This window comes from Oxyura jamaicensis, chromosome 1 (assembly GCF_011077185.1).
Source record: "Oxyura jamaicensis isolate SHBP4307 breed ruddy duck chromosome 1, BPBGC_Ojam_1.0, whole genome shotgun sequence".
In the NCBI taxonomy this organism is placed as follows: Eukaryota; Metazoa; Chordata; class Aves; order Anseriformes; family Anatidae; genus Oxyura; species Oxyura jamaicensis.
In genome coordinates this window covers 2,083,274-2,107,712 of record NC_048893.1, presented here as the reverse complement: position 1 = coordinate 2,107,712, position 24,439 = coordinate 2,083,274, and the positions used below count along the sequence as shown (strand labels likewise).

The 24,439-nt window shown below is 41.6% G+C and overlaps 1 protein-coding gene across 4 annotated transcripts in view; it reads right to left on the bottom strand.

Annotated features, from left to right (window-relative positions):
- Positions 1-24,439, bottom strand: part of CHCHD3 (coiled-coil-helix-coiled-coil-helix domain containing 3) — a 149,511-nt gene that overhangs the window by 7,191 nt on the left and 117,881 nt on the right. For all 4 annotated transcript variants that reach the window (XM_035334159.1, XM_035334168.1, XM_035334175.1 and 1 more), the window contains one exon: positions 20,746-20,816. In XM_035334159.1, the coding sequence (XP_035190050.1) occupies positions 20,746-20,816 (71 nt within the window). The remainder of the gene's footprint in view (positions 1-20,745; positions 20,817-24,439) is intronic.

Here is a 24,439-nt window from a genome sequence, read left to right as displayed (position 1 = left end):
TGAATCCTCTGTTCCTTCTTATTTTGCTGATTGGCCAAGACAGATCTCTGTTTTACTACAGCGAGAAGGCGAAACACGAAGCACAATGCGGTTCCTTGGGGGAGCTGACTTCTGGGCAACCACTCAAGATGTAGTACCAAAAAAAGAACTGTTAAGTCGCCTTGATTTTACAATATATACCTATAGAAAGCCCTCTTACTCTTTTCATTCATTACCGTACATCTGTGAAATACCTAAAGCAGAATTTAAATGCAGTCCCTGGTGCTTACCCACTTTATGATCTGAAAGTTCAAACTTCTGTAGACTCGAACGGATGAGGATTTTCCCTTAATCCCCCCTCTGCTGATATCAGCAAGCATTTCAAGAGCGTGTTAGGCATCAAAATGTACGGCCATAAAATGCTGTACACCGAGTGACTACGGCAAGGGCTGGGGCTGGATAGGGTGGGATAAAAGTAAAGGCTGAAGCATCACATCCACTCTTTTGAGCTGTATGACTCAGCTCCGATGATTTAGGTCCAACTAAACCAGCGCTTGTTTCAAATGCCTGAGACCCTAGTCTGGATTGATAATCCAATACAATAGAGTTAGCAAAAAAAAAAAAACAGCAAACCTAGCAGTGCCTTTAGTCACAAGTGTTTTTAAAGTGACTTCGTTGAGTGTGTCTTAAATGTGAAGAGAGAGGGAAACGGGCTTCTGTACACCAGCTGTATAAATTCTGTAAATTCTTTAAATAAGCCATCTGGGGGGTCGCTAACCCTCAGCAAGGACCTTTGTGGGTTGCTTGTTTCCCTGAGCCGTGCCATTAGCCATTCAAAGACCACGTATTATTCCTTATCTGAATGCTTCAATGGACACTTCGCTTTGCCGACAGCAGCGGAGCTCGGGCAGACGCGTCGTCTCCTGCCTCACCACAATTTCTTCTCATCCTACGACTTCTCACCGGTGAATTTTCCAAACGTGCTCTCAGCCCAGCACCACCACCCAGCCCCAGCGCTGGTCAATGCGAACGGGGCCATTTCCTTGAAGTCAACCAAGTCCATTTTCTTGGATTAATCTCTTCAAGGAGAGCACCGGCTCCGCATTGATCTGCTGTGCTTGTTATGCTCCCCTAATGCACTATTTGCACTTTGGGGAAAACGCTAAATGAGATTACTATCTACCATTAGATGGCCATAAAGCACGCGGGGCAGGATCTCCCGCTCAGGAAAGGAGGTTGCAGTGCGCATTATGGTAAACCCAGCAGAGGGTTTGCGATTGATTTCTGGTTGGTGATGGATGACAGGACTCTCAGACGGATGGTCAGAGGCAGCCACGGGCAAGGAAACTCCTCAAAAGGGAAATGAAACATCTCCCTAAAAGATAACTTCGCTAATGTTCCTGTAAATAACGGTAATTTTACAGACACATTTAAAGGTCTGGTGGGGCTTGACTGAAGAAGCAGCTTGTAAGAAAAGGGAAACAGTGCAAAAACACTCCTTAGGAGGAATCTGGAGGGAAAATGTGAAGATTTTGAAGGTTGAATGGATAAAGCAAGCTGGTCAGAATTGGCCCTGTTCAAGCGTGAGGTTCCTTCCCTGTGTCCCGAGAGCTTTATTTTGAGATATGTGGCAGGGAAAGCATCCAACCCCCCCTCTCTTTTTTTTAATTACTTGGGAATTTCACGACTAAACTGAAGAAAGCAACAGGAAAAATATATACTGTAGTAGTCAACAAGGTCTGACAGGAAACCCTGACCGAACCCCATCTCCATTCAGCACAACTCAATAACTACTTTACTGAATCAACACACGCGAAATTTAAAATGCCTTTCTTCTCCAAAGTCAATATGAGCAGCCACCCGATCTGCGCCGCGCACCGCCCGGCACGCTTTTATTAACGTGTTTTTATTAAGTTTACAATTACTTGATCTGCTTTCGCTTTCCCAGCTGCTCCTCGAGCACCTTGCATGCCAGCAAATATTTCTGCGTGCCGGAATAAACCTCGGAGGGAGCCGCGCGCCCACCTTTTCCATCAAGCTGATGCACCGCAATCTCATAAAGGTAATGGGATGAAGACACAAAAGAAAATAAGAGAGAGCTTTATAAAGAAATATTCTATGCGAAAGCATGAAGAGAAAATTTAATGAGAGGAACTTTGTACTCATCTAGCCTGTCTCAAAGAGCATAGCTTATTGTATTCCTGGGGGCTCCGAGAAAGGAGCCCCTTCACGGCATTCAAACAAAATGTCTACTAAAGAGGAAATCTGAAATCACCACGGTAAGTTTTGTGATAAAACTGACATTCTGACTGAAGGAATCTGAATCGCTGATGAGTTTCCAACTGTGCAGGTATCTGGCATAATCCCACCAGATCAGGACTTCAGGCAATTGTCATAAAATATAGAAAAAAAAAAAAAAAAAAAAAAAAAAGGAAACAAAAAACCAGCATGGATTACAAAAACCTGTGCCATTAGATGGCCAGAAGTATCCAGGGCTTAATTTTATTCCTCATTAAAATGCTGACACTTATCAGAAGCATCTGTTCTTCTCAGTGTAACCCTTGGCACCTACAGCTACCTTGTGCTCTGTGATAGAGGCAGAGATGATGCTCTGGGTCCGAGGCCAGGCACAGCCCAGCCTGCACCCCTAAATGTAAACTAGTCCCCTCCAAACCAGCAGCTCAGCATTTGCGTGTCCAAGCTACAAAAGGGGGACTGTCCCCAGCACGTGCTGTTCCCCCAGCCATGCCTGGTGCTGCCCAGGGAGGTGGCAGCTTCAAAATCAACCCCCACGAAAGAGCACATTACCTCTTAGACCCATTGCGCCAGCATGGCAAAGGGCTGGAGCCGAGGTCCTGAGCTGCTTTACTTGCTCCTGCTGCTGTAGGAGCCAAGCCGTGATGAGACCCCACCTGCACTGGTAGCACTCAAAGCAAGGAAAAAAAAGATACGTCTTTCCTCAACGCACTTATAATGCCCACCCCCAAAAACGAAGCAAAAAATTGATGCAGAAAGATGGTGTAACAAAAGGAAACTGAGGCAGTGCCCCAACGATAGGCACAGCAACAGCCCAACTGTTTTCAAGTGCTTTATGAGCAACCAAGAGGAATCTTAAAGGGATTTGGGGGAAGTTAATCAATTATCTTTGCCTACGCCTATTGAAATTTTCTTGTAAGAATGAGAAACAGTGAAAGCAGATGCTTGTTTGGTGAAAGGAATGAGTGAGGTGTGGAAGGTAATGTCAGCAATGCTTCGGGGAGAAAGCAAATGGGGACTGGAAGAGACAGCAAAGCAGAAGTGGGCTACAAAGGGCTTCAAAAAGAAGACGTACACCTTGCGTGTGATGCAGGTGAAGAGAAGCCAGCGGCAGGACGGAAGGAGGTGATGGGAATGTTGGGGAGGCAAATGATCTACGGCACCGCTCTCAACAGATGCCATCAAGGCAAGATTTCCCTTCTCGTGACCAGGGGGAAGAAAACGTATGTTGCAATAACTGATACCACGAGCCGCGAGGGATTTAGCTGAGCAGATGGACAAGGAAGGCCATGTTTTGTATGTTTTGCATAGAGTCAGCAAGAGCAAAAGGTAAGCCTAGCTGAGAAGACCTAGGGAGAAGGTCGGGTCAGAGACGAGGTGGAAGCGACAAGTCTGGAACAGCAGCAAGACAGGGGGTATTTTCCACCAAGACGCAAAAAGGTGGTGCTGAGGGGGTTATTCTTTTTTAAGATTACCTCATCCGAAAAGAGCCACTTCCACAGAATCACTGCTTGCTGAATTCACAGGACTTGTTTACGGTATAGAAAATAGTTGCAAAACAGAGAACAGGGGGAAAAAAAAAAAAAACACAAAAGGGCATATGGTAATGAAGATCCTTACTGCTGCACCAGTATTTTTAGCTTTTAAATTAATTTACTCTTTATATTAAATTATTTTTAAAAATTGTCTTCGCACATGAAGTAGGTGATGACTTGTAAGCACATTACGAAACGTGTAAAGCACAAACCAAATGGTTCTGTTCTTCTAAAGATCACTTGGAAGTAATACCACGATCTGATTTCGGAGTATCTACAACCAACGTTGTGAAGCAGTCCATAATCAAACTGTGCCTACACAGAGCCCTCAAAATTACCATGTGGGAAGTGCTGCCAGCAAAAGATCAAGTACTGCAGAGTTGATTCTTGCTTTTATTTACACTTGACGACATAGTGTGACTTTTCCAAAAGCTGTAAAAGAAAAGAATTTTCCTAACAAATCTCTGGTGGAAGAGAGCCGCAGTTGTTCCTGTTTTGTTACAAGCGAGAACACTGAAAGTGCACAGTAATGCTAAAAAAATGACTTCTGCCCAAGTCTGAGCACAACCCCCTCTGCCTGTTGACACACGCATCTCTTGTGCTACGAGGGATCAGCTCCAGTGTTAATATTGCCCAGGGTATTTATTTTTAGACTCCACAATCCCAGCCCCGACAAAAACTTCGGCAAATGTTTGTCATTCTCTCATTGACTTCGTCCCTCTCAGAAGCAAATTAAAATCTGTTCCCAACGTCCTGACCTCTGAAATTTAGGGATGGAGATGAGAGGAGGCGGAAAGACACATCCCAGCATATTCACGCACACGCACTGCTTGGAGGCAGACGTTTAATTATGTCTAGGGTGCGCTAAGTCAAGTTCAATATGTTGACAAAAACCTTGTTTAATGCAGAAGCCTGGCAGATAGCACTATTGACCTTTTTAGGTACTTTTTTTTTTCTTTTTTTTTTTGCCTGGTGAATGTTTCCCACCTGGCGAACCACCTGGTATGTTGGTAGGAGAGCAGTTCAGCTTTTAGCGTAAGCAAAGTGGAAACCATTCCTCATAATGCAACAACACATTTATTGCATTCAGGGAGGAAAGAGCATCTCTAAGATTAACAGAGAATTTACGATCCCAAATCTGGCAAAGCACATAAATACAAGCGTAACTGCGCGAAGTGAGTAATTCCACATTTGCATGTGCAAAGTTATGCACATTCTTAAACCCTCTGTTGGGCTGGGACTTACACCAGGATGAAATTGCGATGTGGATCACTAAGATTTCCTGGTTGCGAATCCTAATCAGAGTGGTGAACTAATTGCTGAGGTCCTCAGCCTCTGAGGACATTACATGAACTAGACTAGATCCCTTCACCCTGGTGAAAGACAATTGCAAGTAAACACGTGACAGATGTACAAAATCATCAATGGCATAAGGAGCAATTATGCAGAGAGACAGCCAATGAAGTCTTCTAGCAGTAGGTTTACAACCAAAAACATAATTCAAGCCTTTTCCAGACAACACCTAATGAAAAGCTGGAACTCACTGCTAGAGGATACCGGGGGTATCATAAGCACAGCTGGGTTCAAAAGCCAATTACAAGGTACTGTAACACAAGTCCATGAATGGATTATGAGCAAAAACACAGTGTTTGGCTCAGGAAAGCCCCACTTCACTGCCTGTTTGAAGGTAAAATGGCACCCCTGTCTAATTCCCCTATTTTTATGGTTTTCCTCAAGTACCCACTCCTGGCTGTTGCCTGATAAGATAGGAGGACCTCTGATCTGACCCGCTGGGACTGCTGATGCTCTGAACACCTTGAAAAGCAAGTCGTCAAAGGAATGAGACTGCTGTCCACCCTGACAGGCACAATTAGGTTCAATACTTTTACTTAAATTGATATTCATTGGAAGTTATTATCCCAAATCTCTGCTCATTTATAAAATTCCCCTCCCTGAAAAAAAGAACGAAAAACCTTAAAATACAAAGTGCACCAACATATTATTATACAAATGTACCTTCCACACAGCTGGTCCTCGCAGCTGCAAAGGGAACCACATGCTGGAATTACCCAAATTTAGGATGCACATTTTTAACCCTGCAGCTTAAAGAACAGTTTTTACTAAATACTAGGATGTAGGCTTGAAATATTAAAATCAACAGCCATATGGATGACAATGATACAGATTTTACACTTACAACATGGGCATGCATGCCTTTATGGTACAGAAAACATAATATAGTAACTACAGTGTTATATTAGAAATATAAGATATATAAGAGAATAAGAGAAAGCCCTGAACGGTGCAGTTTTATCCACACAGAGTATATTGCATCTATGTAATGTATGTATGTGATATGTATATTATAGAAAGAATTTCTTGGTCTTGCACTGATGCAAACCAGTTCCTACTTTGGCAAGTTAAGAGAGGAAGAACAATGACCTTGGATGTAAGTTATCCTGTCCAACCCCTAGGCAGAAAGGGAGACAAACTAATCCCACCACAAGAGTCAAATAAATCTGCTCAGGTTGAACTGAGCAAAACCCCACACATCCACGCACGCATGATCAGCATATCAACGCTTGATTTCAAACCTCATAATGTAAATTCGGATCACAAATTATTTTTAGTTTGCATGTAGCACCACTTGAACTCTGTCTCATTACTCCTCCCAAAACATTATTTAACGAGGACGAGCTAGATTCCGCTCACTCAGCTGTTTACGAGCAGGCAAGTCAAAGACCACCACAGCCAACAACACCAGGTGGTACCATGTCTTAATATCACCAGTGGTCTGCAACCAGACCCAACTACTTGGGTATATTAATCATCATTAAAATTATGTAAAATACAATAAAGTATCTCTAATTTCTAAAGAAAAAGATCAGTTTGCAACACTATGACATCTGTTTCTGTATGAAGGTGGCAAAACAACACCGTGGTAATTTTATCCACTTTAATGGATATTTAATCCATTTAATTTTCTTCACGTCCCTCTGTTAAATTTTCCACGGTAAGGGTACGTCACTGAGTGAGTAGAGCACACGCACACACAAAGAGAACACAGACAGACCCGAGCAAAGACCAACTACCCAAATGAGCAGCACAAACCAAAACCACAGCCACGGCGTGGATTTATTATTGCTGCCTATTTCCCAAGAGCTACACAATTCACTTCAGGCTTTGTAAACTCACGAGTATCATCATCATCCCCAAACTCGTGACAATAAAATCTTCACAGTACCTCACTCTAAAAAAGAGCTTTCCCTTTATAGAGGTGCCATAGAGTGTGCTCTAATAAGGAGACGTGTTTCTTATCTGCAGCAAAGGTCAACTGCTGCTCACAATATGAAGCACCACACGACACTACCTTGTGGCGCATTATTATCCAAATATTACTCTCTCGAGCAATGTATGTTTAACTGTTTTGTTCGACTGTAAGAGGCCCGAAAGCCTGCTCCTGACCACAAAAAATAAGAGATTTTACGAGCAGAAGTAGCGCGCAGGAAAAGCAATCAACAGTTAAACACTTCAAGCATCACTGCTCCCGTGGGTGATGATTACTGGAGGGAACTGAAGGTTGCAATCTTAAAAGTTAAGAGAGAGTAAAATAAATGCCAATTTTTCATTTGAGTATGAAGTTTTTCAATAAAAAGAGGCTCGGACTCTCTTTGATAAGCTACAAAGACTGTGTGCACTTCCCCATGCCTTGCTGTGGCAAGCCACTCTTTATAAAATATAATCAGCTGGGCTGCAATAACAATAACGTGTTAAGAAACACACACAAAGAGGAATAATCACCCTGCAAACATGTTGCTAATAAGTGGGTACTGGACCTTGTTATAATATATCTTAGTTTAAATGTGTTTGTACAACGTGCTGTAGAAATAAAGGAAAACGTAATGACCTCAACACCCTTCTTAGCAACCCGGTAGGGAAAATGCACCTCTCACCATGAACAAATCACGAATAGCACTCACAGAGAGGAGTTGTAAAGCACGGCATCCATGATTCACTTTGTTATTTTTCACTGCCTGCTGGCGGACAGGTCCCTGAGACTGTTTTAGGACACGATGGTACCTGGAAAGCGGTTTAACACCAGAAGGTGTTAAAAAAACATCAAAAAATCATCAAAAAATCCAAAAATCATCAAAAAAATTATCAAAAAATCCAAAAATCATCACCGCCAACTCAGAAAGAGCTAACAAAGGTCCCTCTTTATGCATTCACCGTGTGCTGGCAGCATTAACGAGATACCAAGTCACTGGATGGGGCTTTGGTCTGATCCCAGGAAGTCATTTTGATGCCTCGTGTTTTACAACCTCATCACGTACCATTTGTAAGTTCCCATTTTTCCACCAACGTCTCAAATAGTTGTTGGGTAGCGGAGTGCTTTTTTAAGTATCTCAAGTTGGACAAACTTCAGATCAACCAGGAAAGTTTTCCCCAGTTAGGTCGTGCCCCTTGAGTTTAACTGGTTCTCGTTGCTGCTAATTGCTGCTAACCGAAGAATTCGACTCGCTCCTGTTGCAGCACATCTCGTTACAGAGGCTACGAGAAACAAACCCATTCTTCTTGCCACCCAGAGCTGGAACCTGGCGATCTCTGCCATCATCAGATGGGTTTGGGCCTTGATTTTAAGGGGTCTGACTATAACAGAGTCTGAAAGATCCCGTTCAGGAGAATAGCAATAATTTTGAGCAAAATACCTCAGTGATGGAAATTTTAACAAAACCAGCATTTATTTCTCAATTACTTTCCTCTTCCTCCGAACACCGTTTGTGGAATGCCCAAGCAGGTCAACTCTGGATCATTTCCTTCATTTTGGGGACTGAAGATGGCACGAACACAGAAGAGTTCCTCTGGGGGTCCTGCCTATCTAAAACGGCAGGATTTATGCTTATCCCACTTAGCAGGAAAGGTGGATCCACCTTAAAACTACCAGGGTAGCAAGTGAAAGCACCCTAGCAAAGGTACAGAGAGCTCGGAGAGACAATAATGAACATAATTGTAGTTAGTTATTGTTTGGTCTACTTATGGCCCTATTTTATAATGCTACTGCCAGCAGAGCTATTTTATGTGATGTCTTTTTCATGTAGCAACCTTTTCATAAATCAAAGGAAAAGCAATACTAGGCAGTTTTTCCTGCAGCCTGTTTGACAATAAAAGTTAACACTGAACCCTGGCTGTTATCAATCTTCATAAATGTGTCCATGATACGGCAAGCCTGTTCCATATTACGCTGAGTTTGTTACTAATGCATGCAGAGGAGCAACCCAGTGGCTTAATGGATCTCCTAAATGGCCTGAAACTGGGACCCACGCTAAGTGGCCAGGAAAGTTTTAGAGAAATAACTGTTTTTCTCATTTCTTTCATTATTCAATAAAATGATTGTCCGTTACAATGGCTTTATCTCTCCTAGCTCCAGAAAGGTATATTGTACCATAATATGGATTCACACAGACAAAATACAGACCTCAGGAGAATGCCTATCGTTGAATCACATCATGTTAAGAAATCCCAGTAAGAAGTGCAAATGAGCAGTATTTCAGTACATCCTTTTAGCAGAGATCTATGCGACCACGGGAGATTTATATGCAAGCACTGAACACAAAGTTTGACAGAATCACACAAACTTACCCTCAGTAGTACACACACCCCATTAAGGGCAGTAGGGGATAATGCCTGATCTGTAAGAAGATGTATTTGGATGTTACCTGAAAAAACTCAGTTTGCAGTGCATACCCAGAACAAGAGGCTGATGATGGAGTTTGACCTTCACACATCCATCCCGTGGGGATCCAAAGAGCAGCAACGACTTTATCTGCCTAAACATGGGGTTTACCAGGTACTGAGTAACTTGAGGACTACTTCTGTCCTACACAGCATCACGTTATGAGACTGGTGAGAAGGACCAACAAGCCTCCAGGTTTAAAATAAAGACAACTTGGGATAGAGCCATTATAGATTAGCTTTATCCTTAATCGATTCTCTTGAAGAGCCACCAAAACCCCCTTTGTAGACAACACAGAAGAATATCCGTAAAATCTCTACCCAAAAGAGCCAAAATACATAGTAGAAAAGGTGAACTAGATTCATTTGACATGGAAATTATCCATAAAGGACTTGTTTCTAAATTCCACGCTGGCTGTGCTTATGGCATCTCTTTATTGAGAAGGTTATGGCAATTTTTTTTTTTTTTCCCAAGTACTGCATCTAGTCAGGGCAGAGGGAAAAGAATGTATGTGGTGGAACAAAAGGGGCTGCATTTCATCAGCCCACGCAAGAGCAAGATTTCACTAACAGTAAAGCAGTGTAGACAGAGCAGCAGTCTATTACGCACGGATCTATAAAGCCTGTCTCGCAAAACCTTTCGATCCTGATCTTCTGGTGCTTCCCGTAATGCATATGGCACAGTGCAGCACTGGCTATGGAACACTATCCGTCTTCACACATCCTTGACAGGGGACTCTATCTTTATAACGTTTATAGCCACGGACACGGCACTCGAGTGGTCTCCTTAAAGATCCACAGATTAGTTTTATCTATTTTCTCCAGTCCTTTTCCCCAGGGCTTTTACGTGTACTTTAAATGTTTCAGGGCTGTACTTTGATTTTATATTGCGGGCAGATTAATGGAGATGCAGAAGACAGTGCAAGAGAGTGCATTTTTACGTTTTTTTTTTTAAATATTGACGAGTTTTCCAATTTTAGTTATGGATCCTCCAAAGAGGCATGCAGCACTTGAATTGACAAACCCCTCTAACGCTTAACTGTTCATAAACAGGAACAGGAGAAAACCTCTCCTACCGAACAGCTGTGTGCCTTCTCCTGTTCTTTTAGGGTTGGAAAGTGGTGTGCTCTTCATGCTTCTAAGTGTGCACCATGCAACAAAAATATCGGGTCATACCCACACAAGCCAAATGTTTTAAAATCCCTAAGTAAAACAAAAAATATTTCGGAAATCCCCTCTTCAGAAATGCCAGCAAAAGAGCTTTGATTTGCTTAAAAATGAAGCTCACGCTCAAGAAAGAGAGAAAAAGTGGTCAGCGGTTGTAAAAGCATTCCAAAAACTGGTTAGGATATTTCATGACCAATATACACACTTTCTCCTGTGGATGTCAGGACCCATACTTTAAAGATGCAGCGATAACCACTGAAAGAACCAAAAAGCATGTTCAGAAATTAATTTAGTGGTTTGCAATGAGGAGTACTGAGAATAACAGAACAAAATTTAAAGAAAATGCAGGCAGAACATCAGCACAAAAATTTCCTGTATAGAATATTAAATAATAGAATAGTGTTTCAAGGGACATAAGGAAAACTTGAATTTTCTGCTAGGGACATAGACTATCTTGTTGGACCTGAGTGCCTCCACCTAACAAGGCTAGCTCCGTGGCCAACATGGCCATGTTCTGATCAATTATCCGACTAATACAGCTGCATTTAAAGAGATGCCCGTCAGGAAAACTTGCTCGAAATTTCAAGCTAAGAAGAGTAGGATTTTTTTTGGTAAGGTTCGCATCTTTTAGGAAAAAAAATAAAGTTGACCATACTCACCAAAGGCCACTACTGTCTAAAATTTGATTATCTAAATGTCAAAATTCCTGTGACTGAAGGAGAATAATTGTTAAACTGTAAGAGTTTGGAGGTGTGAAGAAGTAGTAATGTCTATAAGGACAGAACCGATGCTGTTCCCCTCTCACAGCTATATAAAAATGTACATGTCGAAGCTGTGGTCAGCTCCTAGAGAATCAAAAATCTTAAGAATCAAAATTGTATTTTTCAAAACCACAATTATCTTATGCCGCATGTGATACTAAGAGGATCAACAAAGAAAGCCAAAATGTCACTGCTTGATGCTAGTTAAGATGGAAAAAACGAAATCTGGGGACTGTTCTGCCCTCTTACCTATAAATGAGACCCAAATCAGGTCACTAAAAAAAATAAATATACTGTATTAGGAAGAACAGCCTATAACATTTGTGAAAAATGACAAGTCACTGATCTCTTAATTTTAGACTCACATTTGTTACGTACTACCCCTCTGACCTCAGTCCAGTCCTCTCACTGTAAGGGATAACTGAATGCACTTCTGTTCCACATACACAGGTGCTTTCATTATTTTTATTGCAGTAGAACCTAAATGGACTAATTAAAGTGAAATCTACATTAGGAAGCAATTTGCTAGGCATTCCAATACATAAAAAAGCACAAATCCTCCACAAACGTATAAAGGCTTCTCTGTGACCCAGCCTCCATGCAGCACACCTGTTGCCAGCTGCCTGCTGCACAGCTTTGTTCTACTCCCCAATAAATCCAGGTTAACAGAGTGCCACCTGGCACAACTTTATTTATTTATCTGTACGAGCCTGCCAGCGGCGAAGGAACGAACCCCCTCCTCCATCAGACCAGCAGAGTGACACGGCGATCCCGTGCCACCCCCAGGTGCCACCCATCCAGCTGCCGGATGCTGACAGCTGCAGCTCCGTGTTCTGCGCACCGAAGACGCGGGAGGACCAGCCTTAAACAAATGCGATCTGGTTCTGGTACCGGCAGCCTATCTCTGCTGCTCTGACGTCTGGAGAATGAGGGCTTTATTTAAAAATGTAAATGAGGGCAGCAGGATTCCCTGGCTGCTTCTCTGTGGAAGATACAGAGAAGCTCGTTGGATGCTCCAGGCCTGGCTGTCACGTTATGCCAAAGCCCTGACTACTCACTCAGGTCGAAATCTGCATGGTACTCTCCACCGAGATTCATCTCATTTCGGACTGCCCTAAGTAAATAGGAAGATAAAAAGCAACACTGGAAGATAAACTGTAATTAAAAGTGTAGCTCTGCTCAGAGAACAAGCTATTGCAGCATACCTGTTCTCTGCATGTCTTTATCAACTTCTCAGACAGGAAAAATAAATAACATTTTAAAAATTCCATTTAGTCTTTCAGAGCTACAGGGTAAGGTAGGTGGAATACGCTTGCCAGATACCAAAGAAACTGTATGATTCTCAAGTCCAGGTAATCATTTTTACTCCTGGCAATAAAAGGGGGAAGTTTTACTTTTGGACTTAACCTCATCTGAACTAGAAGCCAACAGGACAGCTTAACTGCTTTATAAGGCATCTTAATCCTATTTTTATAAACCTTATTTTCTGAGTATGACCACATTTTGCAACAAGGCACACGATTTGATATTATTTCCCCAAATGTTTACTGTATACTTTGGCTTTACAACCGTGATTTGACTTCGATGGAGTCTAAGCAGAATGACTGCAGTCAATTTTTTTTCCCCCGATTTAGCCCAACACTACTGGAAAGAAGGGAAAAAAAAAAAAAAAAAAGGAAGAACTGGTTAATTACAAGTAGCAGCAAATGAGCTGTAATGGAGGTGTTATGAATGTAAATCAGTGACGCCTGATGCAGCAGCAGCAGCATCTGTGCACGCAGCTTACAAAGTAATGAGATCGTGCTGATGTACTGGCATCCTGCTTTGATCACTTCATCTTGTTCAAGAGCTCTGCTGGGAAAACAAAGGTCATTGGCACTGACCTCCCTCCCCGCAGCTTGCACACGCACCAGTATTAGCAGCTGATCAAGGATTGCTTCGTCTTTCCACCCCGTGATTTTGGAACGGATGGTTACGTAGTTGGGGGCCTTCACCAAACAGAAAGCACAAGCTCCTGCCATGTGAAGTGTCGTGTTCGAACATGCCGGGGTAATTGGCCATTCATTCGTTACCCTGTAACCAGGAACAGGTGTATGCTTCTTAGAAAAAAAGCATTACCACCATCAACTCTGCAAAACCTGTTCCCTTCTAGAAAAAGAGGCTTGCTGCTGTGTGCTCGGAAGTGGGGGCTGTGAGATTTGTAGGCTTTGGTTCTACAGATGGCTTGGACTCATAAAAAAAAGTCCTTTAAAAAAGGTATTGGTAAATCTCAGCAGCACGAGATTACAACGCACAGAACAAATTAATAATAAGAAGAAGGGACTGTGGGTTTTAACCTTCCTCGGTTTAACAGTAATTGGGAAATCATTTACTTGTGTGTACACCAAATCCCAACAAAGGATGCTTAACGTATTAAAACAAGAGGCTTTAGTCCTTGAAAGGGAGCGGGGAGCCAGATGTACCGCAGCAGAGCACTACGTGCCAAGCGCGCCGCGAGCGCTCGGTCCTCCCTGGTTACGAGTGGCTCAGGAAAACTGCAGCCAGCAGCAAGAACTGCCCTTAATGAGTGCATTCATCAATTTTCAGGGGACTCGGTTGATTACCGGCACACAAAACTAGGGAACGCGCCAATTTAACTGTTGGCCACTGATGCATGAAGGAAGAGTTTCACTCGCTGGCTTTTCAGGAGGAAGTCTATAAAATGACTTAACGCATCTGTGTAAGCAAATACGGAAAACCCGTGGTGTGCTGAGGCAGGAGCACGTGCTTCTCCTTCTAACACATCGACCAGACGCACCTGAAGAGGAAAGGGACATTCTGACAAATAGCCGTGTTTGACTACATCTGTTAGAAAGCTTATCCTATTATGACTGCTTTCCAAGACCTCTTTTGTTATTTTAAGTACTAATTCATATCAGATAAAAAATTCCTTGTCATGACTTTGGGCTTTACTGAAATGAATTTTACAACTGCTTTCCCTATTCCGGACCATAAAGAGTCTAACCGCGTGAAAAACTGGCGATAGCCTGAGGAAAGCCTTAATGAACGTACCCGGGATTCCTAAAAAAGATGCGGGCAAATAGGGAAAGAATTGGCTTGGCCCTCTTAATTTATGTCCTACCTACATTTTGAATAATGGATTTTTTTTTAAAATTAATATAATTCTCAAAAACATATTGAATGCTTCAAAACTATCTCCTGCCCAAATAAGCACATTTAGAGTTCACATTCGAGTTCGAGTATCTCGATGAAACACGTCCCCATGCAAACAGACTCACGGTTCTGCGCTTACCAGAAAAACACACAGATATTACGCCCGAATCCCCCGCTCCCACTTCGCTCAGGATGAATCTGCATCTAGCTCAAAAGTGCACAATTAATATTTCATCCCAGCTCTGTTGAGTTCTCTCATTCCTAATGGACTCAATCGATCAAAGGAAGAAAGTTAAATATCTGCGTTGCTGTAGGGAAAACTGAAGTTGTCATTTATGAAGTGATCATCATTTCATAGGTAAATGCACTGAAGGGTTTTTAGGATTTTGATATTCCAACGCTGTTCAAAGGAAATACTCATCTGTATGTTCACAGGTTGGAGAGAAACGGAGACAGGGATAATACTGACCACCAAAGTCCCTTCATCAAGGCAAGATGCTGAAGCAACAGGCAATTCTAACCAAAAGGCAGAAACACATCACCGAGTTATCGTATAGAGTATAACATTAAAATGTAATAACTGCTGCTTCCTCACTGCCATTCAAAGGCATCCCTAGGTGTGCATGGTGTGAAGTGTTTGCCCAGCCAAGGAGCACTGTGTTTGTCCAAGAAGCAAAACCACAGGTACAAGGAACGGAAGAAAGTCAAGCACTTTGCTCGAATGAGCTTTGCTGTGGCAGGGCTGAGATGAGCCTATTAGGACTGAGTATGGGATAGATAAAAGGGGTGAGCAAAGAAAACAAATTCTGTTTTGTTCCTTTTGCATTCGAAAGGAACAGAATTTAGGACGTACAAGATAAAGAACAGAGACAGAAAAGATCTGTAACCCCTTTATCAGGTCCTCTTCCCACTTGAAGCAGCTCTGCGCCTTCTGAATCCAGACTGCTTCCCAGCTAAGAGGGGTGACAGTGCCACATCTACCCCGCAAAACACCATTTACACTTTGCTCGAGCAGTGCAAGGCTGTGAAGCTATCAGACAACAGCACTTGTTATTTATTTAAGCAGCTCACTGCCACGGACCATGCTCTGCATGGTGTGAACACCACTGCTGGGGCAGCTACACAGCGAGGAAGCCTTGGGGCACTACGGGGTGGAGGAGTAGAAAGAAAGATTCTTCAAGTACCTCTGCTGCTAAGAAAAGCTGTGTGGTTTAAGCTGAGCTGATGGTATTTAACGTTGTGCGCTCCTTTTAGCAAAACTCAGAAACACAGAAGTCCTACACTCACCTGTGGGACGTTTGGGTGACCCGAGACCACTGGCCCCAGCTGCGACACGTGGCATTGCTTTCAATACAGCATCGTGCCAAGCTGTGCTTCTCTCACCGACTCACTGATTAAGATTTGTGTGAGCCCAGTTGTGGGGTTTGGGGTTTAATCTTGTCTCTTCGATGTGAAAAGAGGACATGACTTACAGCCGGAGTTACGCTGTAAGGATAATTGCATTATGTAGAACTAGCAAATTAAATAATCAGTTACATACAAACACAAAAAAATAATACAACATTTGCAATTCTCTTGTCATTTTTTCAGATGTTAAGAACAAAGAATTTAAGACTACTACCAACAACGGTATCACCAACAGTATTAAAACAGCTGTTTCACGACAAAGCAGGGCAATGGTGCTACATTTAAGGGAGAAAAGATGAATTTTGTATGTTTCTACTGATAGTCCATTGTCTTTGGCTGAGCAAAAGGGAGCGCAACTAGGAGGAGGTAAGCCTGCAGGCTCTGTCCAAGGGTTTCTAAATAGATTTCTATTTTCTCTTACTGAAAAATATTATGTGGTATTTCATAAATAATTTATAATCCGTTCTTTTAACTTTAGTTTTTAAAAGCAACTGATGCTAATTAAGGTGGCAGAAGGAGCTGCTGGAAAACCGAAAGGTTCTCACCATCAGATCTGCAGAAGCGGAGACAACAGAACAAACTACTGACATGGGTATCCAACATGAATTTATTCACTACTGTCATGTGAGTATCACATAGCAATTACTGAAGACGTCTGCATTAAGGAGCTATCGATACTCCTTATTTACAGAAAGCACAGAAGAGTCCCTGGAAATCACCTTGTGCCCCGAAACAAACCCACGGTTCCCTGGTCTCGGTCCGGCGGTGTCATTACAAAGCTTATTTTCTCTCTAAACTGCCTATTTTTAATGTTCAGAGAATAGGCAGCACTGCTTTGTGAGGCAACTACACCATAGTGCCAGGTACGTACTTAACGTGGCTTCATCACATTCTCAGCTACATGTTACAGTTCAAAAAATATTAGCTAAAACACAACTTAAAGGAAATATTCTTAATGTTTCTATATATTTACAGATGACCATAAAACATAATCATTGTGGTTTATGTTTTATCTTCAATGAGCATTAATAAACCAATCTCCACGACACACAAGTCAGTAACAAAAGGAAGGCATGGCATTGATGTTTTGCCTTATATTTTGTTCACCGTGTCCCAAAGCAACCCCCCCATTAAACTATTTTCAAGGCTGCAACAGCCTGATACCGTGCTAACACCAAGGCCTCACCTCCACCAATGATCAAATTATCAGAGCAATTGAAATGATCTGGGAGCACGTGAAATAAATCAATTCGGTCTGGGAGACTGTTTTTAATAAAAGTCTCAGAAGACGGTACCGGTGCGAAGCAGCCCGAGCAAGCCCCACACCTCGCTGCCTTTAATCAAACAAACCCTGCAGCTCCCCAGAGGCATCCCTTCCGACGGCAGGGCTCCCGACCGGCTGTCTTGGAGGGAATAAAGCCATCAGAACCTGAAACTCTGAATGAACACTCAACCGCCTCGTGATGCAAAGGATCCTCCGTGATTAAAGCTGTTTGCAGGGGATAAATTCACCCAGGAGCCTATCAACATGCCAACACGTCTCAAGGCTGTGAAGCACCACATCCAGAATTCGGCTTCGTCGGTGAGGCAGGAGTTTGGAAGTGACACCGAAGTGACACCGAAGTGACACAGCAGGACGAGGGGCTGTGGCACCTCGGGTCCTGCTCAGCTCAGCGTTTTTGCCCCGAAACCAGCAGCAAGAAGCCGCTGCCTGCTGGCTCCGCGGGAGAGGAAGGGCTAAACATTTTGAAACAGCACCAGTGCACAGCTGTAAGTGTTACCCACTGTGAGGAATCTGAACCCACAGCAGATAAAGCAGAAATATTTATTTTAGGCAGGATTTGCCCTATCTGCTTACTCTGTTCCTAAACGAATAATCAAGCCGTTACTTGGCTCCGAACACCGCGGGGGAATAAAATGTCACCACTGCAGCTGCCAAATTTCCCGATACCAGCCCTTCAAATTAAGGGGAAAAAAAACACAATACAAATGTACAATTTGATTACTTAAAGCCCAAATCTTTGCCCAAAGCCCGGCTTTTCCTGTAATAACGCATTCTTTTCTTCTTGTGTCAACTTCTGATTATAACAGAGACATCTTCATAATATAATAATTCTGGTTATAATGTAACTGCGGGTAACATAACTCCTACATTAGAAAAGGCAGCATGCTCTAGTAATGTTGTTTTAATGTAATTTGTGTACTGCAGGAACTGACTGAACCTGGTCATTTAGAATTTGATCAATGCGAATTAGTGTCTAAAAGAGATGAACCATTTGATAATTCAGAATTTGATCAATGCGAATCAGGACCTCATGGAGATAAAACATTTATCATGAACATTTGGAATAGCGGTCTAATCCAGGCAGCACCGAAGAAGGTAATAAGCAGGCATCAATAAGGACTGCAGACAAAGTACAGAAGAGCTGTCAGTTCTTGGATACGAGCCTATATGGGATACTCGGTTCTCCCCTTTCAAAGGGGTGAATTATCCCTAAAGGCTGATGAAGCCACAGCTGATGTAATTTCAAGGACTAAATGGAGGAAGGAAAGGAAAACCCAGGAAATATTTAAGTAATTAGCCACTGCTCTTTGCTCTTGAAAGAGATATGGTTTAAAAAGTTTAGGAAATACAAGTTATCTCAATAAAACTTAGCAACTCATTCTAGACATGTTTAAAATTAACTGAGACTGTTTTATAACAATCCCACAATTAGATCTATTAATCTCTCACTTAGAACCTGAAATCACACTGACATGCAGCACATTGCTTTATGCATTAACAAAATTTAGCAGTTCAACCTTATTTAATTCTTCTTTTACAGCCAATTAAACAAGCTCTTTAAACACCATCGCTTGAAACTCTGTCCTCAATCCTCACATGCAATTAAACTGAACATGAGAAGTGCCTGGCGACACCAAAAGAGCATCATCTTCAGGTTTCACTAAATCATTCATAATTTATCCATCAAGCTGCATACAAAAGGCAGCGCTAGAATAACGGCTGCTGAATTTAAACCTTCAGCAAAAAGACAGGCCATTTAAAGGATTTGATACCGGGAAGAATTTAAAATGACACAGTAATACTGATATTTCATGTGCTGTATCAAAGCTATTCCAATTTACGTGCATACTTCAGATGTATTTTCCTCCTGGTAATGTTTTCCTTTTGTTTTTAACACAGTGGACCAAAACTGGGTCCACTAATCAAAAACCTCCAAAGAATTTTCATGAAAACATGGCTTGAAGTGCAAAGGAAGCACTCCAATTTCAGTAACGGCACTGCAGTGAAGACTAGTCGAAAAGTTAATTTCTATTTATAACTTCAGCCTCTTGAAAATTAAGAAGCGACCAATTTCATCAACGGTTGGGAATCTCTGATTCCCAAACCAAATCCCTCTTTATTAAATAGTCTTCGGTTTACGCAGACAGAATAAAAGATCCTTCAAAATGGTGTTCTTAAAATTTGTAGATATTGCCCGATGCTGAGCACTGCCCCCTTAACCAGCTGTTTGTGCAAAAAAAAAAAGAATACCAAAGCACGTATTTTGGAAATTGTTTATATTCTAGGGAAAAACAAACAGACAAAAAAACCACCTCTGGTCGCAATAACTACCTAAGCTATCAAACACTACTTCAAATTACAATAAAGTCTCTTTTTGAAATAATCAACGTCAGATTAGGCAATAATTAGATTTCAAAACAGGGAAGTAACCTAATGTAACAAAGGAAGGAGAAATACTCGACGGAGATCTTACACTGGTGAGAATAATGACAATGAATGACAACGTTCCAGGCTTCCCATCCGTAATGGGAAGCCCTCCAAATTATGCTTAAATCACTCCGTGAGTCAATGGTCATTCTGTCCCTCTTGTTTAAGGGACAGATGAGTTCAGCCCTCAATTATATAAACTCTGCATTGTTAACCAGCACGGAAGATTTTATATAAACATTAGAGAGTATTAACAACCCCTGATATTGAAAGATAAAATGTTTTTATCTTAAAATTAAGTTGTTATCAATATCCGCAGCTCCAAAAAGCCTTCCCTCCTCTTGCCCACCAAAAACCCAACCCAACCAAAACCCAAAACTATTTTGTTTCCTTTTAAACCCCTCCACAACCCTAAAAATGGTCACAGAATAATTGACTTTACACAGCATTAGTTACCACTGTGACTCTAAGGTTGTAAAAGTTCTCTTTGTATCCATACTAAAATGATAAATGGAACCTTCTGCCTAATGGATGAACCAGCAGAAAGGGAAGAGGCCAGGGTTAAGGGTCAGAGTCACTTTGATCCATCAGTTACTGTATCTTCATTTAACCATGCTCAGGACTAATAAAAATTATTTAATCCGACCTTCACTGGTAGGGGCAAAGCAAAGTTGCTAATTTAAATCTTTTCACATCATGCAAGCACAGGATGAATACTATTGTAATGCAAAGCTGGAACTACATTTTTGTTGTTCCACTTGAGAAAAAAAGTCAAGGAGCGTATTTTTAGAATATTCCATGCATCTTATCAAATATAAATTAATTAGTATATTACTAACTGTGCATCTAATTTCTATGCAGCTTATGGTTACTACGCACTGCCTCCAAATTCTTGAAAATTCTCTCATCTGAATAACTAGGGCTTTTTCCCACACAGCCTGATAGGATCTACGATAGCACAAAGGGGAGTCGCTATGCATTTGAATATGGATAAAAATTCATTTATTTGCCAGCTTCAAAAGCAGCGGTAGAAAGGACTTACTTGAACCGGGCTGACACTTCATCGGCAGCTTTTTGGTATTGCTCTGTGGTTACTTTGTAGAACTGGGCGCTCTGGAAAGTTTTAAAAAAAGTAAAAATTAGTAAAATAAGAAATGTAATAATACAAATTTTATATAACGTCAGTTATATACATGTTAATACCTGGTAAGTAACACAAATTTAGGTATTTTATACATTTCAGTTGCTCAAAAACAACAACAACAACAAAAAAATACACCAAAAACACAACAACCTCAAAAGAACAAGAACCCTCGTATCAGATATTCTACAGACAAAGTTGCACAGATGTTTTGGTAAGTGTGTCCCATTGGCTCTGGAAGGTTATGCAAAAGAGATGGCATAAAAAAGAGATGGTTTAGATGGTTTCCTTCCTCAAGAAGGAAACTGCAGAGAAACCTGGGGTAAGAATCCCGCATTTACCCTAGGTAATATTGGAGCCCCTGAAACTCCTCCATGAGGAAAAAAAATCAAAATCCTGAAGGCGTACTTCTTAGCGTGCATATTTGTGTAACTTACACGTATGTCCCCAGCTAGTTTGCAGGTGATATTCATGTCAGACTTCAAAGCGGCACAACAAATTAACTATTGCTTGATTTTCTTTTTTGCTCTTTGCCTTGATAATGCCTCTTGCAGGGAGTTCTTTTAATATTTCATACTTCCAAATTACTTCAATCAGTTATTAATATTATTATTTTTTTCCTGGCAGCTTTGGAGCATATTTTCATCTCCCCTAAACCAGGGAAAGCTTTCTCTCAGTTCCACCAAATCATTAATTTCCACAACGCAGGTCAGACAAGATTGAGTCAGCAAGCAATAAAACTTTTCTATACATAAAAATGGCAAAGTTTCTCAGTGGGACATACAATACTCAAAGACAAATCACTATAATGTTGTGATGCTTCATGTCTAGATAATATATACCTGGTATTTTTAAAGAGATTTTTATAGCCCTAGCACAGTTGGACTTAAGATGTAATAACTAAGGCACCTGGCTTCACAGTTGGAGAAATAATGAAAAGTTAAAGCAGTTCAAAAGTTCTCTAAAACATTTTTTTTCCCCGTGAATAGTCAGGTCAATAGGAAAAACAATCTCGCAGAGATGAACGAAGGTTATGCTGGCACTTGCAAGAGCTCCTCCTCAGCTTTGCAACTCTCAAGTCATCTGGCATCCCAGGAAGTCACGTTAACATGGCAACAAAACTCTTACAATTATGCACTGCGTGGTTGCACACAAAACCTTTTGAATCCTTTTTTTAACAACCTACCTGTTGTAGGTTAATGCCATGGTTTGAGGTTATTCACGCCACAACATGATTTTGCTTCTTTAGAGCATTTAGCATACGTGGCTTGAACAATGCAGTCCATGGAAAGTGTCATTCTAATTTTATTTTGGGTAAAATAAGCACTTTCACTTGCTTAAGACCTTGAGAAAGCAATATGCCTAAAATGTTGCCAGAAAACAAACAAAGAAACCCTATAAATGGAAAGGTCACTCTTCTGAAAGAGCCAAAGGTGACTGTCTCCTCGGTCGGTGGGTTAGCAAACACGTCCTGAACAACATTTCTCTGTGCCAAATTATGTTATGAGAAACACAGGTAGGAAAGGCCTCTACGGCACAAAGAAGTGATGGAAACTCCAAAACAGGCAGCGCTATCCAGAAGAACAAAAGGAAGATTTTTATCCTTTCCATTTGAGGCGATCATCTTCCAAGGTCCTTCCTCGTGAATTATCAACGCGAAAAGTACAGAAATCACCGAAAAGAACATCACCTCCAAACATGGGTAAAATTGCATTGCGAGCCTAATATTTTACCACAAATTATAACAAATTGTGTAACATCTCCTGGGGTCAAAGGGCATGCACGGATCACAAAGAGCACAGTGGTCTACTGCACTCTTGCTTCTGAGATTCAGCCCTAATAATTCATTTGTACTGAAATCAAGGTTTCCATGCATGTGACTGGGGGTCATTTATATTTCCATAAATCATGGTTGGCCAGTAAGAAAATGAAAACGAAATCCTCCTCACACCAGTGACCCCCTTGCGTTCAGCAATCTCAGCTGCCCAATGACAGTCACATCCAGGTTGCTCGGACGTAGATGAAATCAATAGGTATGTGATTAGACAGCAGACTGACTACGGGGCGAGTGGGGACAGGTCACCATTTGAGATGATGAATAGCTCTCTATCATCCTCCAGTCCCCAACGCTGCTAACATTTACTATAATCTTATTTGGGCTGCGATTTATCTTTCTTTTGCCTGATCAATAAAGATGAACACAACAGTTGTAGGGATCGATTGCAATTTTTTATCATTTTCAAGCATGAAGGAGCATTTTTGACATGAAAACAATACTCTGAGTGTACTTGTTCTACTTTTTAATTGCAGCTCAAGTGATCAACGGAGCTGCTATATATGCCCAGAAGTTTTAATCCTACAGTAGACTCAAGCTCTCAAGAAATCATTCATTATTTTAGATAAAGTGGGCCGTGTTTCTTGGATCAGATCTTCCTTTGAAACTCACTCAGGCTCTCTTTTGGAGATATACTCACTATAATCCAGAGATGAAGTATCATTTCAGAAGTCCTCCCTAATCCTTGAGATAAGAATTCAGTGGGCATTTCTCTAGATAGAGAAAGAAGGGTGCTGTAACCCAGCACTGCTAGTATAAGTTCCTCAGTGTCCAAACGAGCAAGTATCTGTATTTGTGTTGTGTACGTAGTCTGCATATTCCTATGTTGTTCAGCTCAAAGTGGAGGACAAAAACTACAGCCCAATTTGAAGATTGGCAGCAGTGGCAGACTATCAGCAAGTAGCTCTGGATCATACCCCTGATCTTCATGGGTTCCAGCAGATATAAGTATGTTAAAAACATATGTTTAAAGTAATAAACATAGCTTCCATGGGTATCTGGAATCCATCTATCTATCCATCCATCTATTCATTCCTAGGACCCTCTTAACTAAGTGAGCCACTAAAACAGTAGCAACTGAGTTCCCTCCTATCTTTGATTTGGATCCTTTGGGCACGTACATTATAAAACAATCTTCACTTACACAGCAGCTTCCTCTCATTTATACTCTTCTCTGTCACTGTTTAACGAAAACATGGCTTTCTGCAGACCTTTGTTACGGTCTCCTTTATTGCAAGGAGTATGAAAGTGCAGGAAGCTTGTTATGAAAGATGCAACGAACTTCCATAAGGGAACAGAAGTGTCAGGGTTATGGCAATTAATCATCATCCCAGATTATGTAGAAGATGCTATTTCTGTATCTGTTATGGAGTTCTTACATAATGTGGGCATGTTGCTTGACTTTAATATCAAAACAAAGTGGCAAATTTGGTTCTTGATGACTAAACTTCAGCTCGTTCGAAGTATCTAGTCTAAACTCATCCCGGAGGTTTGCTCCAGAATCACAGAGGTTGCTGGCTAGCAGATCTCATGCATCGCACAGAAAATCGAGAATGGCTCAGATGGCTCAGTCAGTAGCTCAAAATAGTCACTTAACTTTAAGGCTGCTGAAGCAGGTGGAAATTAACCCATTTGGGTGCATGCTCTTCGTTTGCTGTCTGCTTGGCTGAAGAAATACTTTGCAAAAAGAAACCGATGTGCCAGGCAGGCCAAGTACTCCACCAGGACTCTGGCAAGCATTAGCCGTGTGTACATACGATA